The sequence below is a fragment of the Perna viridis genome, chromosome 5 (genome assembly GCF_037379345.1).
Source record: "Perna viridis isolate PV_CMFRI_1.1 ecotype Kerala chromosome 5, ASM3737934v1, whole genome shotgun sequence".
Taxonomy (NCBI): domain Eukaryota; kingdom Metazoa; phylum Mollusca; class Bivalvia; order Mytilida; family Mytilidae; genus Perna; species Perna viridis.
In genome coordinates this window covers 3,285,592-3,301,448 of record NC_142449.1, presented here as the reverse complement: position 1 = coordinate 3,301,448, position 15,857 = coordinate 3,285,592, and the positions used below count along the sequence as shown (strand labels likewise).

The 15,857-nt window shown below is 30.1% G+C and overlaps 1 protein-coding gene across 3 annotated transcripts in view; it reads right to left on the bottom strand.

Moving 5' to 3' along the window:
- Nucleotides 1–8,816, bottom strand: part of LOC148615623 (sal-like protein 1) — a 40,030-nt gene extending 31,214 nt beyond the window's left edge. Inside the window, exon 1 of one of the 3 annotated variants that reach the window (XM_088582043.1) lies at nucleotides 8,657–8,816. In XM_088582043.1, coding sequence (XP_088438169.1) covers nucleotides 8,657–8,729 — 73 coding nt within the window. In that variant the 5' untranslated portion in view covers nucleotides 8,730–8,816. Of the gene's footprint in view, nucleotides 1–8,483; nucleotides 8,617–8,656 lie in introns of those variants that run through there. The other 2 variants (XM_088582041.1, XM_088582044.1) reach the window with 2 other exon arrangements.
- Nucleotides 8,817–15,857: the final 7,041 nt, after the last annotated feature.

The window sequence follows — 15,857 nt, the reverse complement described above, 5'->3', positions numbered from 1 at the left end:
AAAATCTAATTGTAAAAATTCTACATATGTATGTTAACTGTCAGAAAATAGAAAAGTTACCTGTCAAAATCCCACCTGAATTAATCTACTTTACAAAAAATAGACAAAATTCCTGTGTTCTTTTTTCTCCTATTTCAGCCAATAATTGTAATGCTGTCAGTGAACAGAAGACTCCATGACAAATGAAACAATTTCATTATTATCTGATATCTTAAGTACACAAAGGTCATGATAATCTTATAATAATAACATTTTTTTACTTGTTAGATTTGTTAAGATAAATTCAAAGTCAACTACTTACATAATGTGAAATAAAAATTGTTTCATTACATCACCGTTAATAAGATATATAAACTCCTGGCCATTATTTCACAATACCCATACCCATAGGACATGTTTTTATTTTCGTTCACCAATAGAGTAACACCAATAAAATGTCATTACAACAATTTTAATGTTTGTTTTAATATGGTAAAGAATTTCTTTGTATCACATCAAAAGTGGTTCCCATAAAAATTTGAAATTCTTCAGATTTAATTACTTTTCAGTATCAATATTTCATATTTTATTAAATTTGATTTTAATAACAGCCAAAAATATTAAAAACGGATTAATCCCACTATAATAATTTTGTTGCATGCATCAATTTGCAAAGTTTAATAAAATTTTGATTAAATTTTGTTGCATTATGTAATTTAGAATATTAAAGTTTAAATCGTGTGATATTTAATTCAATCTGTTGAATAATATATGAACATGCACTAAAGTAACGATTAGCCATTTAACTACATTCATTTTGATATACAGCATAATACATCCACGACATTAAAATATGAGGTGTACAGAACATGTTCGTGCATATTCTAACTCATAAAACTGCATCAATATCATACATATAATTTAATTGAAACTGTTGACAAAAGCATTTAGGGAGAAATATTCAAAATGCCATCGATCCTTCCACGAGACTTATTTATGACGATTTGTGATAAACCTATTCAATATTTTTCACCTGGTTGTCCCCTTCGTTCCTGGATACATTTTCTTAATAAATAGCCTATACTTAAAATATACCAATATATATCATTCATGTTTCTATAATGCATATCTGAGGCTTTGGAAAATTAATCTGGCTTTTGTAAAGTACAAAAGGTTCCTGGTGCGCTGATTTGTCTCCTACATCTAGGTGCACCACTTAATAGTTTACCACATAAATTATTATGGTCTTTGTTCAAATGTCAAAGCTTTCAGAAAATGTTTGAACTTTACAAAAATATATCAGAAAAATCTGCTTGAAGTTTTCATAGCGACAAAAATATGTGTCTGGTCCTAATCCCAAAAATGACTAATTTTTGTTACAATATACAAAACACTCCAAGCAGTAATGGCCAGAGTTAACCCCCTTTAGAAGATAAGCAACAAGTTTGATGCATGTCTTCAGCTTAAGAGAGAAGTTTGTTTCTTATCAATAATGTGCAACATGGTATATGTAAAAATTCTGAATTCATATTTCAGTATCCATCATATTACTTAGCACCTATCCAGCAGGATAAACACCGCTTAGCCTTATTGTCAAGAAATTTCAGAGGCTGCTTAGTTTATTTGCCTAAGTCTTGGCATGAGATAATGATTACACCCTGTTCCCCAAAAACCACTGACTGAGTTTGGGTACAGAAAGAGTTCTGCAGCCATACTAATATCCCATGTTTTACTTAACATGCTATTTAAGCGAATATAATAGTGCATATGCAATGATTAGGGGGAACACAGCAGGCTTTCACAAAGGAAACTATTATAAAGCTTCTTTCAAAATTCAAGATTTGAAAATGACACTTGTTGAAATTTGGACAGCATTTGAGGAAATTACATCTTCTTGTGTGGCTATGACTTATTTTCAAATCAAATAGATCAGTTTTAAAAGAAGAGTTTAATACAATTATATTGTGATGGGGATGATAGTGTTGTAATGGAATTTTAATTTATTTAAATGACACATTTGACCATTGTCCAGTTTGACATGTTTTTAACATCCAGGTTTCTATGCCAACATTAATTTATAATTCTAGTTATTTTCTCTGACAATAATTTCTCTCCTTTTCAATTTATTGTGTAGAATATTATGCAACTTTTCTTGTAACAATGACCACTATCAGAACATAAATTAAGTTTTCTACAATCAAACAGGAAATGGTTCTATTCATCTAAGTGACAAAGGTGAAGTTTTTGGCTATTATATTCAAAATATCTCATGCTCTCCATAATGACCATTTTATATAAAGCAATATGGAATAATGTCCAACTGAGAAATAATTTCAAATGTCATAGATGTGTGCTAATTCCTCTATAAATCTAATTGTGTCCAGAACATTTCTATAGATGACCACCTATATATTTCTGTAATAATACTTTTTATCCCCAAGGCCAAAATGAAGGTAAACATTAAAATTTTTATGTCTCATTTAATTTGTTTTCAATAAATATTTGGAATTTCAAAGGAATTTAGACAACTACTTTGTACAAATGTAGACACACCAAAATTCAGTATTATGTGGAAATCATAAAAATTGTGCAGGTACATGTAACAAAAAATCCCTCCAGGTCATGAAAATATCACTTCAACTAACACAGATGATCCAAAATTTGCTTAAGTATGTAAAAAGCATGAGAAGACTCAAACTGGCACCTTTCTGAACCCCCCAATTAAAGGACTTTTAAAAATTGATAATGGATGTCAAAATTGAAATTTGTTGGACCTTATTATATTTTGTCCATCCTTTTCTATTGAAATCTGATGAATCATGAACATTTCACATATCCTAATGTAAAATCACACCTATGTTTAAACCACAGCAAACTGTCCATTAATTGTCTGAGAAGAAATAAAAGCTGAAATATGAATCATTTGAAATGATATTTTAAAGAGACATTAATTATTTCAGACAGGGTGGACATAGGTCACTCTGGTCTGTAAGAAAGGTGTGTCACAACAGCCACACAGGTGAATTACAAACATGACCATGGTCATTCTTATTTTAGAGAAGTTTCTTTCCAGAGCATAAATCATGAAGTGTACAAGAGTAAAAGGTCAAATATCCTGTAAAGGGTCAGATGATCCTCTTCATCTTGCACACCTTTCCTCCTACACAATATGGAGTTTCCTGTCTTTTTGTTAACTTCACTCTCTTCCTTTCATTCTGTGATTGTTTCCCTAATAGCATTAAATTGAACCCTTGGCTAGAATGTTTACAGAATAGTGGATGCTTAACCAAACCATTTCCAGCTAATTGTTTTTGGTTTGTTAGAGAAAAATTTTTGAAACAGGTTGTTCATATCCATTAAAAAGATCTTATAGAAATGGGGGAAGGGAACTGATGCTTCAGTTGTCTCCCTTCATGAGTTTCTGATCAGATGAGGAAGAAAGATACATTTTCTAGTTATGACACATTTAAACTTGCATGTTCTGTTAAAACTGTAAAAAGACAGACCAAATGATAATTTTGATTTGAAATGATTATTCTATTGTGAAATTAATTTATAATTCTATGTGCAACAACAGCTGCTAACATGTTAGACATGATAGTCATATTGATATAATAAATGTACATATAGTGAAACTAGTGACTTTATTGTAAATATATATAAAAACCTCTACATATAGCTATATATTTGAAAGAGAGAGAGTTTTAAAAGAGATACATGTAGGAAATAGTGTGTTGCAATCTCAGTGCCACTACCAGTAGAGAGAGTTATGAAAGAACATATCACCTTCATCCATAAAATACAGATTTAAAACCAATTAAGTTACTATTTAATGAAAATATTGCCATCAAAATTAATAAATGTAAAAAGATTTTTTTTTTAAATGAGTTAAAAAGACACCACAGAATTCAGCAAACAGTTGAAAACCATTAGTGTTAATTTCAAAGATTTATAATTTACTAATCAATCATTTTAAATGAAAATAAAACGCAAGACAAATTAATTTTTCTCGATTCATGCTATTGAAAATGTACTTGAAATTCATATCTTATCGCTCTGACATAACTGGTGAACAAACAATGAGTTAAAATGTTAACCTAGATGCAGAAGTTATTTTATTTTGGCTAATATCAACATTGTCAGCAGTAAATCAAATCTTATAAAATCAAAAGTTACCCAGCTACGGTAATTCTGTTGAGCATAGGAGACTGTTGATACCTGCAAAAGTTTAGGCCATTTCCTGTCAAGAGAAATTATTACAGTATTAATGTTTTTGGCTTGATCCAGCTGACGCAGACAATATTAATTTCATCAGGGATTTGCTAAACTGAAAATTTATCCTATAATAACTTGGAATTATCTTTTCAAATGCATGGAGAGTTCCAAGTGTGGCTGGGCTGATGTGGAAATCACTGAGGCTTCATCTATACATTAAATAAAACAAAATGAACACAGACAAACATAGCACTTTTTTTTTCTTATCTAAATCTTCACAGACTAAACATATAGAGGTCAAGAGAAGTATGATTTTCAGGTCATAGAAACAGTCCATATGATTCCATATCTAAAAACTAATTTTTGTCCATCAAGTCAGCAAAAAACTATAATGTTCACTCATTAAAGTGTCAAATTATATAAAGATAAGTATTTCAATTTCTGGCTTCACTTGTTCATCCTAGACAAATGATAAGTAACACTGGTCAATAATGACAGTTTCAATGGGTTTAACAACATTTCAGTAATTTCTTAAATTCCAAAATTTTAACAATTTCTGCCAAGACTTACTAATTATTCCCATAAAAACTTGCATGTTGTTCTCAACATTATAAAAAAGATTTGTGATATGGCTATAGCAATGAAGTGATTGAATGGTTCCAAAATCGATAGAAGAGACTCAACACGACTCATTCAATCTTAGATCTCAAATCTGTGTTCAGCTAAAATAACATTAATTGTTATTTTTTCCCTTTAAAGTGGCTACTTGGTGTAATACATGCAAACTTAGAGCAAAAACAATCTCTGTTTACTTATAAATTAACCCTATCAAAAACTCTTTTCAACATCATAGTATTACAAACTACATACAAATTGTCTAATTTGTATCCATTATGATCATAGTAATACCTGTAGATCTACCGTGGATAGCTTTCTAACCTAATCTTCCGTTGTCCTGATACTTATAAACATATAGAGAATGTCATAAGACAAAATATTTTGGCAGATAAAATTATCTACATTACTGTCGACTTCTTCATCGCCTTGTTCCTAGTGATTGGAAGATTTGTTTACATAAATTTTCATAAACGGATGCCTTGCCCAAAATTTTTGCTCTGTGAGCTGTTAATACGACTCATGTTTCAATTTGTCAAAAATGTGATATTGCAATTTACCATTAAAGTTTTGATATCAACGTAGTAATGCTTTTAATCTGAGATTACAACACTTCCTCAGCAAACTTTTATACAGTGTTTCACTTTAATTCTTTTCCATCAAACACATATATAAACTTTAAATATTTATTTAATGGGTAGAATCTCCTTCTACATCTTCCGATGGAAAAAAAAAATTAGCATCATTCCCAAATATTGCAATGATGACTTTTAATTTTTGCTTAGCATTAATTAGAGTAAGTGTTGGTGTTTAATGCAGTAAAATACATGTACATGTAGTTGAACTACAATGAATTACATATATATATATATATATATATATATATATATATATATATATATATATATATATATGAAATAATGGATCAATCTTTCCAATAATGTTAAACTCTAAATTTCACAATTTTTTTTTATCTTATAAGCTGTTAGAAAAATAAAATTATATGACATTAGAAGTGCATGTACCTAAGGATACATGTATGTGGGTGTAATATAAATGCAGGATAGAACTAAATCAGAAAACTTTATATTAACAGTAAATTCATAAACTACATGTATTTCCTCATAAATTTACAATTCAATTTCCTTCGATACTGCACTGTTTTTTTTTTTTTTTAATTCTAGACTTATGTAATTATCTTACATGTATTATACATGTGGTATACTTGTCCCTCCCTATATTAACTAATGACAATACATGTTTATACATTTTCTTGGTCTTTGAGTCTATCAGCCTGACAACAGTTGCTTGTTCAAATGCCAATGTTCTTAATACCATTAGACTAAACATTATTTAAAATCAACGCATGCAAATTAATTCTTGAAGTTTTACCATCGAAAAGTCAACTAAAAGTGTCAGAGAACTTTAACACAAATTCAATAAAGATTTGGCTAAACACCTAGACAGAATTCTGAAACTAATTAATTACACCATTGTAAAATATGCAGGAAGGGAAAACTCGACCAACACATGAAAAATGTCCCGTTTCAAATTTTCACCATAGAAAATATTAAAAAAAGGTTCTGGGCCAAAGTTGACAGACAATATTTAAGGGAGTTATGGTCTATCTCTATATGATATCATTACAAATGAACATTTATTATTGTGAACTGAAGCAGCTGATTTGAAATAACAAATATTTTTTTTATTCTAAGAATGCTGATTATATCAGTATACAAAAAATATCTATTTGTTTGAGTCATGATGCCAACATTTTTGTTATGATTTTCTTAACAAACTCAGAACTGCCAATTTAGCAAATGCTGCTAAATAGACTGTCAAAATTTTTCTGAAAATCATCAGCTAAGCAGCTGTTAGTTGGAGTTCTAACTGTCTAAAATGTCAATTTTCCATATCTATCATTTTCATATCTGACTGCCCATCTCAATATATATCTTCACTTGTCATCTACTTCTGACAAAATTGCTTTGAAAAACTTGTTAATAACCAAAACTTGTATTATAAAAAAAGAAAAGTAATCTTCAACCTTTCTAATGAGTGGATATCAATTCAATGTTGATTCTTTCATTGTAATATTTCTTTTCTACACAATGCAGATTAGATTTTCAATGTAATTTTTGTCAACAAATGTATAAAATGTGGACAATTGTAAGAAATGTTAAGACTTTATCCTTGTGTAAACATTATATTTTCTATTCAATTTTTTAAAATCATGTTCATTTCACAAGTATGTTATCAATTACAATGTAAATAACAGATACATGAAAATTATATTCAATTATATTGAGCAGATAACATTATCCCTCAGGCCTTTCACACATTCAACTGATTCCCTCATAACTTTTTACAAAGACAATCAGGGAAAATTCCACAAGTTTCCTAGTTGGACATGCTCCCCTTTGGCTAAATTACACCCTTATCTAGAAATTGACAATTACTACAAGAAATATATAACTAAATGAAATAAATGGTGATTTTCTTAATCCGGGTAGCAAGGTAAGATGTGTCGTCACTGTGAAAATCTCCACCAATTCTTATGAGAAGGCATTAAATAGTCTTATCAATTTTCTCTTTCAATACTAACTTATCAATATTTCTGGGTTTTCATAAGAAATATACCACATTCTGTGGATAGTGATATGAATTAGTTTATGATTTATAATAATCTAAAAGGCCCATTTGTTTAAATTTCTAATTCTCTTCACCTTGTTTTTAACATGAATTCTGTATCCCTAAGTCCACTAAAGTAGGGCTACAAATTTGATTTAAGTATGGGACAGATCCTTTTATTATTTTCATAAATCTTCCAATCTATTTCAAAAGGTTTTTAATATTTTTCAGGTGTTCGTGTCCCAATGAGATTTATCAATAAACTTAAAAGACATTTTCCTTTATTTCTAGTTAATATTAGTCAACACAAGCAAATGAAAATGCAACATTTTTATCAAATATCTTATGCAATTATAAATAAAACATTCATATTAAGGAGAATAAAGCAGAGATGAAAAGCAAAATTGTGCATGACTTACTAAATTTCTTATCAAATGGAAAGAAAATCTTGTTATTTGTACCTAATATAAAATGTTTGTATATGCTACATTAAACTAGACACTAAATCAACAAAAATTAATATTCCCTTTATCAACAATTGCTTTATAAATTTGTCTAATTCAATATTGAAGATATACATTCTACCGTAATAGGGTAACATAAATATGCCTCTTCAATCGCAAATATTAAGTGAAAGTACTAAATATATTTCAATATAATTCAAAACAAACAGGTACCTGTCATCTTAAAATATCAAAGGTTTTTTTTTATAAAAGATTTCAATAACCGATGCAGGTTTTTTAATATTCAACTATAAAATATCATTCAAAATCGAAGTCCGACAATTTTTTTAATGGTATAATCAGGAACAGAAAAATATTTAGAATCAATTGTTTATTTACCTTAATCATTAAACATTTTATAATTAAAAGCAATTAAAAAGATCTACTTTACCGTGCGACCGGCTGTGATAGAATGCGATCTGCTAATCCCCACGTGCTAAAGGCCAACTCGGGTGTAAATTTCGCGGACTTTTTAAAATAGGTAAACAAACCACTATAACGTAAAATAGTAAATAAGAAAACTTGAATGTAATACATTACCATCCGGTTGCCTGCTTCCAAATGAAATTAAATTATTGACCCTAGTTGGATTTAAACCTCCCAGAGGATTCTGAATGTAATGTAATCACTCCAGTCACCTGTCATTCCAAAACAATATCTGTGTATTGCGCTGGTAATTCCTCGTACGAAATCCTTTTTATCAATCAACTTACCATTCTGAAGCAAAGCTGCAATTTCGGATTCCGACTCAATGTGTCTCGGTTTCGTCTGTTTTCGACGTGACATTCTTTAAGAAAAGAAACAGACAAAATGACAAAAGTTTCTCCACTTGATTTTTCTTCTGATTACTGCAAATACTATAATGCGCATGTCAGAAAATATGATTATCGATACTTCAAGATTATGATAATAAAATAGAAACAACGTTTTTGATTGGTTTTAGAATAAAAAGATTCGGAACGCGAGATGACTATTGTGATAGTTGAGTGACTTTCAATGTGAGATGTTTCTTTACAATTGTTTATACAAACAAATAGGAGTTGGACATCCCTTTAAACTATTTTAACTTACATAATAATTTCTTACATGTTTATATAAGTAAATAAATAAAAACGTAATAAAAATTTAATTATTTGATTAAGAAATAATTGTTTGATAGACGGAAAGAGGTTTAATGCGTAGACAAATATTTTGTTATGTGTAGTTAAACTTAATTATTTCTATCCTATCAATTATCAATATGTTAACCACATTTATTTAAAATTCTTCAATGTTCACAGCTTTATGACTTAACGTGTGATTCGCGAATCATTCTATTTTCTCTGAAAAAGGCAAATATATGTTTTTGCGTTTTAGCGACAAATCCGACGGCAAAGTTTGAATTTTTTTTTTTAATAAAATATAAAATTATGTCTATGTCCGTATTAAAATTAAAATCTGAAAAAATGGTAGGCGAAGCAAATTGTGATTCTAGGATAAGAAATAATTTTCCGTACATTATGAGGCAACTATGAAACTTGTGTCAGTAACCTGTAAAATAGCAGTTCATCTTTTATAAACTTTATTATCTTATTAGATTTAAAGCATTGAGCACACATTTTACCGACAAAAGATGAATCGTTAATTAGATTTCTAGGACTTAAAGACGTCCGATGATTATTTAATGAACAATGATCGATTTTTAGAAGAATGATATTTAAGTGTGAAAACATCCCCAGGGGAATATGTTTTTTAATTGTCAATTGTGACATAATTATTAGTTATAATTTTAGAAGAATGTCAAACAATTGAATTTTCTGAAAGAACTGTTCTTATTTGATTAAGACTTAAGATGACATTAGCTCAAATGTGTTAATTCTAGAGTGTGTTTGTCTTTCAGATAATCCAATAAGAGTAAGAAACGTCAACTGGAGGGAAAAGCATTACTCCTGATCTACTGAAAACAGACAACATTATTTTACAAAGAAAAACAACATTATGACATTGTATAACATGTAATTTATAAATCATTTACGTGAAATATCATCTTTTGAAATGTATAAATCTGTTAATATTTATAAACATCATAAGACCTAATTAATGAATTAAGAGGATGTGTCGCCCCTGCTTGGAGGACACCGAGGAAAAAGTTTATGATTCACACGTAATTTATTGTCATTATACCTTTTGATGCAGATGCAAGTTTTCTAAATTCATTTATTTATAACAAAATGTATGGTTATGACCACCCACGCCAAAATGCAAAGTCGTTTGTTAAAAAGTTTTCACAAGGACAAAAATGCAGCAGAATCTAAATATTGACGTTTAAGCAGTAAGTAAAATGACTTACTTGCGTACTTTACGAGAATTGTTATAACTTTAAGGAGTTTCCTTCATATGCTGAAATATGATCGATTCCATGGAGAATATTTTACTTTATTCTTTGTTATGACAAGTAGTTATATGACAAGTCAATTCATCTTTTTTTATTTAAAAGTCTTCTTCTGTTTATCGTAGATCATTTATGGAACAAAAATACTGACGAAAATCCCTAAATACGTTAAAATCTGAAGGTACATGAGAAAAAAACTTTGAAAGATTGCTGTCGTAAAATTATTGCGAAATAGAACACAATCAGCATTCATGTGACGAACGGAAAAAGCAAGGAAGGGGGCAACTCTGTAATAAAAGTTAACCGTCAGTTCTTCAACGAGTAGCTTCAGACGTCACAATGAATTGAATGGGGCATCTGCAAATGATTGAAAAAACAAATTTTTAAATAACACCACTAAAATATGAGGCATTGCTTCGTACTTTCCTGCCATGACAGTTTTGCACTTACTTCACGGTGCAATTATTTCATAAGAAATGTATGCAAGATGTGTTTAAAAAGGTTAAAAGAAAGCAGGTACTAGAATTCGTTAGAGGTAAAGGAGAGATTGCACCTGATTCATTTATTATTTTCGTCATATGATATAAACTTTCCAACACTCTTGCTTTAAAGTTTTATATAAATGTAATCTCATCCAAGTTTAACCTTGATTTATGTATATCTAATTCCACCTATTTTCTTACAAGATTTGTAACATAGAGGGCATTGTACTAATTTACAATCATGTATTAATGATGCTCTGATATTTTGTATTCTTTTCTATATAGCAATGGTTTACAAAATGATAGGTTTAAGTAATTTTATATTCGACCTTAAAACAAGTCTGTGACAATCCAAAATTGAAAGGACAATATATGTCTTCTCTCGAATAAGCGAACTCATCAGATAAGATATTCATTCCCCATATTTAATGACATTTTATACCTGACGGGAAATGGCCCAATATGAAATTACTCGCAGAACGAAGAGAAATTTTGCTTCATCTCTACAAAAAGTTGAATTATCTTTATTTTGTGTAATAAAATCAAGAAGCGACTTTCCGGTTGTCTCTGTAAGGTTTTTATGATATTGCTATAATTTTAAGGAAATTCCAATAAAAGCACGTAAAGAGCTTCATACATCATACTGTAACTCGTTACTCGTATTACTGACTCGGTTAGGATCAAAGATGACCTGACAGCGATTCAGATTGACAAAATGTCTTTCTATTAATGGACACAAGTTGTTTTATGAAAATGAAATAATTTGCTGGAATCGCATCAATTGACTCCATCATCAATGATGTCGTTTATCATTTAGTCTCCAGTTTTATTGCACGAAATTACAAAATCACTTCCATAATCATTGTCAGGTTAAATGGTGGCATCGCTATACTGATACAGAGAATTGAATAGCAGTTGTGTCCCTTCTAAAGCTGCTGTGGAGTTCTCATGATATTTGAATCTGAACTATTGATTACAAAATAAAAAAGTTTAAAAGCAAGAAAACCTGTAAAATAATTTTTAAAAATCAATGTTGAGAATACATGCCACATGATATTTTTCCGTTAAGAGTCTGATATTTATGTTGACCCATTGGGATATCTATATTTCAGACCTCTTGTACAGTATCTATATTTCAGACTACTTGTACAGTTTCTATATTTCAAACTTTTTGCTCAGTATCTGTATTTCAGACTTCTTGTACAGTTTCTACATTTCGATCTATTGCATACAGTATCTATATTTCGACTTCTTTTACATTATCTGTATTTCAGACCTCGTGTACAATTTCTATATTTCAGACTTCTTCCACAGTTTCTATATTTCAGAGTTCTAATATATATTAATCCTATATCTTATAAACCAATACATCAATATTGAACTAATGTTTATTACTTTATTGTGTACTTGCACGTAGTTTGCCCATGTTGTACTATACTGTAAAGTTCATACATTCTTTACCGTTTGATCTCGAAAACTTTTTACACAGCGGTATTTTTTTTTTTTTTTTGTCGTTAGACATGCAGTAAAGTCTAAAGTATTCTGTATCATCATGTATAACTGTGAACCATTTTTTGTAGAAAACTATAGTAATTTAAAATGACACGAGACGGAGACAATGCCGAGAAAGCAAAGCTAAAAGTGACTTCATCAAGGTGAAGTCAAAACAAAAGAAAGTTTCAAAAGCATGAATAACCATGATTTTACTACAACTGTAAGCATAGAACAGGCTTAACGAATCTTTTCTCCATATAATCACCAAGTTGCACTCCCTTTAGAAAGGGAAAGAAAATACTATGTCGCCAGAAACTAATTTGTTTTCTGGCGGAGAATCACATTTAACAACAAATAGATAACGAAAAGCTTATACACCGAGTCATGAAATAATCAAAAATACAAGAGCTGTTGGAATAATACATTCGTCCAACAACGGTTATGATAAGTATCACCACATTTTGGTTTTGAAATATCACCCTGTGTAAGATTCGATCCAACCAAAGAGAAAACTCTAGTTCTGCCCCGATTGTAATTGGACACACAGGGACTTGAGGTCATGAGTTACATCCATTAAATTGACATAAATTGTACCAAAATGCTGTTTTAACAATTTTTGTCCATGTAATGGATCTAACTCATGACCTCAAGTTCCTGCGATTGGACGATTTATGGGTACCCTTGTAGACACCGTGCGTTAAGCCGATTCTGATGTCCCAACTAAAGGTCGCTGTTTATGTCACAGAAAAATGTAAAGCCATTACTATAAGGTTTTAAATCGACTATATGATTGTCAACCCTACACATGTATAATGTATATTGGTACAGTTACTTGCTATATGCATTACCTTTTCCTAAATATATATTTCTATTGAAGAAATGTCAATTTACTTACGCACGGTAAGCATACAAAGTAAGTGTTACTCGTTAAAGTAGTACCCATGATTAAGCTACTTTGGTGGCCGTTTTGACAACTACCAAGATTAAAGCCATAACAAAGTAGCTCAACGGGGGCATTTTAATTATTTGTTCAGACATATCACAAATATGTATTTTGCTGAACATGAGATTTTATATATTTTCTTTAGACGGTACACCCCATGCCTGAGATGGGTATGCGGGATGAACTTTCCCGTGAACATGTCATACGATGAATCTGGTAATATTTTCCTATTCAAATATTATTTACTCAAATTATGAGATGGGTTGAAATATGATCATTCTTTACAGAATTGAATTACTTTCAATATGAATTATTATATGACAAAGTTTGCCTATGACAAGATGGCATTCCTCTAAACATATTGGGATACTTTGTAAAATGATAAGAAAAAGAGACAAGTCTAGAATTTGACAGTTTTCGTGGCACTTAAAGTTACAAAATTTTGACAACTAAATGAATATTTTTGGTAAAGTAATACGAAATTATATCAGTTTTCTTAACTGTGTATTTCATGAATTATACCGAATGAAGAGATAGGGTGAAAAGGGCTGTATAAAATATATGAATTCAAAACTCTTAAAATTTAATACTAAAGAGAACTTGTCAATTTAGAACAATCCAGATGTAAATTTCATAGACTAAAGCTCAATATCAACAATAGCTACAATTTTTTGTCATTATGGAATTGAAACTAAAGTACACAGATGGTAATAAAACGTATTAAAATTATGCTAATGAGATATTCTATAAAGTTTATGTAAATATTATTTCTATAATCCGTGGTTTTCGCACCACCATATTATTCAATATGAAATCAAGTCTTATTTAAGAGAACATATCACTTCTCCGTGAAATAAAACCTTGGAATCTCTGACCCACCCTACAACCATATATATATCTCAAAAATGGGTAGAACATCTGGTGACATAGACACCTGACTAAGATTTAATTGTAGGATTTCCTAGTCGTAAAATCTACAATGTCCTATGTTGCTCACTCTTTGGTAAATAACTTAACCGTTCAGCGTTTGAGTTTGTATACATGATATTGCTTAGCGCAGAAGTTACTGTGGACGCTGTGTAATCGAATGATTTTGAGTGACATTAACAGATTGTCAAACATCGTTTGATTTGAATAATATCCGATAGTTAGGTAGCATACGTGTACTGCACTGGTCATTATGTATGCAGGACGGTTATATAGTCGTCTGCTACAACGGGCGATATTGTTAGTTTTTCACCTGGCATACTTAGTCTTTATATGGAGTATTACTTTTCTATTCAGTTCTCCTAATTCTTCTATCATTTCCTAAATTAGAATCCAATTTTAGTATAAAATTATAACATTAAACTCTTTCCAATGTATTTTTTGAAAATTACAAATGTGTAGAAATGACATAATCCCTTCTTTTGTTTTCCATAATTGCAATATATAGCTAACACAATAACACAGCATGTTTACTATAGTGGAAACCCCAATACATATTTAACAACGGAGAGCAACAGCCACACTCGATCACCATGATCCTGAAATAAAAAAAGGTCCATACATGGTTTGATTCTATTAGTGGTAATGCTGGATAGTGTGTGCGTTTGTGCTAAACTTTGCGATTGTGCTAAAGTTCCTTTCGTAAGGAAGTTGTAAAATGTGTTTGTGTTTGTATTTATATGTGTTTGTGTGTAGTTATAAGGATTTTAGCAACTTGGAAATATTTTGTATAAAGTATAAAAAGCCTCTATATTGCTGGGCAATCAGAACACCTAAAACGTTTCTGAGCTAATTTCTCCCTTTTCTGTCTCGGGTTCTCTGGTTGTCCAGACATTCTAATTAAAGGTTTCAAACTTTATAATGGTACTGTAACTTGAACAACATCAATTTGATAAAAAATGAAACATATTCATGAATAAAATCATGCCTTGTGATTTGCAACATTGGACAACAATTCGGATTGTCTAATTAATAGAAGATTTACTGCCCGACCAAGGTTCTCTTCTTATAGCTATTATTTATGTCTTTGTGGGAAATATATTATAGTATTTAATTTATGTATTTTTTTTACATCTTTATAATTATTAATGCAATTCATATGTAGATATGGAGAGTCTATGTTTAAATTTCAAAATTCCCAAGGTATCCACTTACATTATAAATGTTTATGAAGTTTAGGAAAATTGTAAAAATGTAGGGTTTAGACCGTTATTATTTCTGAGACTACAAATTTTGACAACTGCCTATTATCTCCTTCTATACGATGGGCGACATGTAACATTTGAAAGCTGTGAGAGAAATAAAAACGGAGAGTTTATTATTATACATAAATACCTACCAAAATTAAATTATAAGGTAGAGTACACCTGTATGCCTTGGGCCACGGGTATTTAACAAGCAATTTGTATCCTATTTGAAGTCAGTCAGCTATGCGTTATCACGTACAAACAATTGCAAAATTTCAATTCTTGGGCCATATATCCGAATTTTAATATCGCTTTTGATTCATCACTCTTTGTTCTATCAAATGTAACGTAAAATTTGGTTACAAAATCTGTAAAATTAAGTAAATGTTTGAAGATTTATTTCTTTGTTTGTGAGTAAATAACAATAAAAGAAGATACTTTATTTAAGCC